Source organism: Cydia splendana, chromosome 4 (genome assembly GCF_910591565.1).
Source record: "Cydia splendana chromosome 4, ilCydSple1.2, whole genome shotgun sequence".
Lineage (NCBI taxonomy): Eukaryota > Metazoa > Arthropoda > Insecta > Lepidoptera > Tortricidae > Cydia > Cydia splendana.
In genome coordinates this window covers 17,389,063-17,390,851 of record NC_085963.1, presented here as the reverse complement: position 1 = coordinate 17,390,851, position 1,789 = coordinate 17,389,063, and the positions used below count along the sequence as shown (strand labels likewise).

The following is a 1,789-nucleotide window of genomic DNA, read 5'->3' as shown; positions in this document are numbered from 1 at the left end:
ACCCATCCAAGTACTGACCCCGCCCGACGTTGCTTAACTTCGGTCAAAAATCAAGTTTGTTGTATGGGAGCCCCACTTAATTCTTTATTTTATTCTGTTTTTAGTACAGTGTATTTGTTGTTATAGCGGCAACAGAAATACATCGTCTGTGAAAATTTCAGCTGACAAGTGATAGCTAGTCACAGATCACGAGATACAGCCTGGTGACAGACGGACGGACGGACAGCGGAGTCTTTAGGGTCCCGGTTTACCCTTTGGGTACGGAACCCTAAAAAGAAAATGGAAAAATATGACTGACTATATCGATCGATACTTGTAATGGACGTGACCTAAATAAATGTAGGTACCTACTGGTAGATTACAGAACTAATTTTATTGAGCCTCCGGAAAGATGTCAACCCTGACATTGCGGATTAATGATTTCCATAATATGTATTTCCTCGCACCTATGTACCTATAGACCCCGACTCGATTTCCTTCGTGATCTATATATAAGGGGTTATTGTGTGGTAAGTTCATTTAGTAACTGCTTCAGCTGCTTTGGAACATCACTACTCCGCCAAGATGAAGACTCTGCTGGTATTAGCTGCGTTTGCTGCAGTAACTTATGCTAATGTAAGTTATCTTTGTCTATGTTTTTGGGATTAAATGGCTCTATGGCCCGTATCATTGGCCAGAGTAACATTAAGAGCATCACACATTATTGTATTGTTTCTCATATATTAATGTTGCATAAAGCTTTTTTTGAATAACAACAGTTTGTATTAAACAAAAATACCGTATAAGCGAAAATCTGGTTTCCCATGTTAAAACTACTTTTCCGTGACGTCTTGGTGAAAACGCCTTTTTACTAGTTAAAACTAGTTTTCCGAAACACCTTGGTGAAAACTAGTTTTAACGGGAAATTTTCTATCAAAACTAGTTTTCACCAAGACACTTCAAAAAATCACAGTTAAAACTAGTTTTTACCAAGGATTGTCGGAAAACGAGTTTTCACTAAAACGGGTTTTTTACGGTAACAAATACAATGGCACAAAAAAAAAACATTTTTAACATTTTTTTAGTAACAACTAAGATGTAATTATAACACCTATGTAAGTACTTAGGTAGGTACTTTAAAAGAGCCCTGTATTTATTTTGTCTGAATTACATTTTTATTTTGTCAGAACGTGCATCTATCACAATCACAAAAGGACAAGGTACAACAGTACACCGTAGAATGCATGAAACAATCCGGGGTCAAACCCGAAGTTTTGGCCGAAGCGAAGAAGCAGAATTTCAAGGATGACGAAGCGTTGAAGAAGTTTATGCTTTGCTTCTTCCAAAAGTCCGGGATTATAGACCGCGATGGAAGATTGAACGTCGACGTGGCCCTATCGAAGTTGCCCCAGGGCGCGGATAAGGCGGGAGTGAAGAAGGCTCTGGAAGAATGTAGGACAAAGAAAGGCAGAGACTCCGCTGACACTGCTTTTGAAGTTTTCAAGTGTTATCATCGCGCTACTCCCACACATGTTGTGTTTTAACAAAAATAATGATCATGTTTACATCGTTTGTTTATATAATTTAAAACATGAAGTCTTTTATATTTAGTTTTTAGTTTTAAGTTGTGTTTTGTGTTAGCATAGGTTAAGTTAAGGCAAACATGTTAATAAATATCTATCGAGGAATTAATATAGATTTGTTTTCTTAAAATGCTAATGTTTATGTAGTTTAAATGCAAATATTAAAGTATGTTATCAATAATAATTTAAAACATAGGACTAATTAATTACCTACTTGTCTTCTAAAT

At 36.3% G+C, this 1,789-nt stretch overlaps 1 protein-coding gene across 1 annotated transcript; it reads left to right on the top strand.

Moving 5' to 3' along the window:
* The first annotated feature begins 476 nt into the window (after window positions 1-476).
* LOC134790020 (general odorant-binding protein 56a-like) lies at window positions 477-1,555 on the top strand. Its single transcript, XM_063760762.1, has 2 exons — window positions 477-615; window positions 1,167-1,555. Exons 1-2 carry the CDS (start codon window positions 565-567, stop codon window positions 1,521-1,523), a joined length of 408 nt encoding a protein of 135 aa, XP_063616832.1. The 5' UTR covers window positions 477-564; the 3' UTR covers window positions 1,524-1,555.
* Window positions 1,556-1,789: the final 234 nt, after the last annotated feature.

Coding starts and splice junctions, on each gene's coding strand:
- LOC134790020 (XM_063760762.1), top strand. CDS start 565: ATGAAGACTCTGCTGGTATTAGCTGCGTTTGCTGCAGTAACTTATGCT. Junction 616..1,166: donor CTGCAGTAACTTATGCTAAT/GTAAGTTATCTT, acceptor TTATTTTGTCAG/AACGTGCATCTATCACAATC.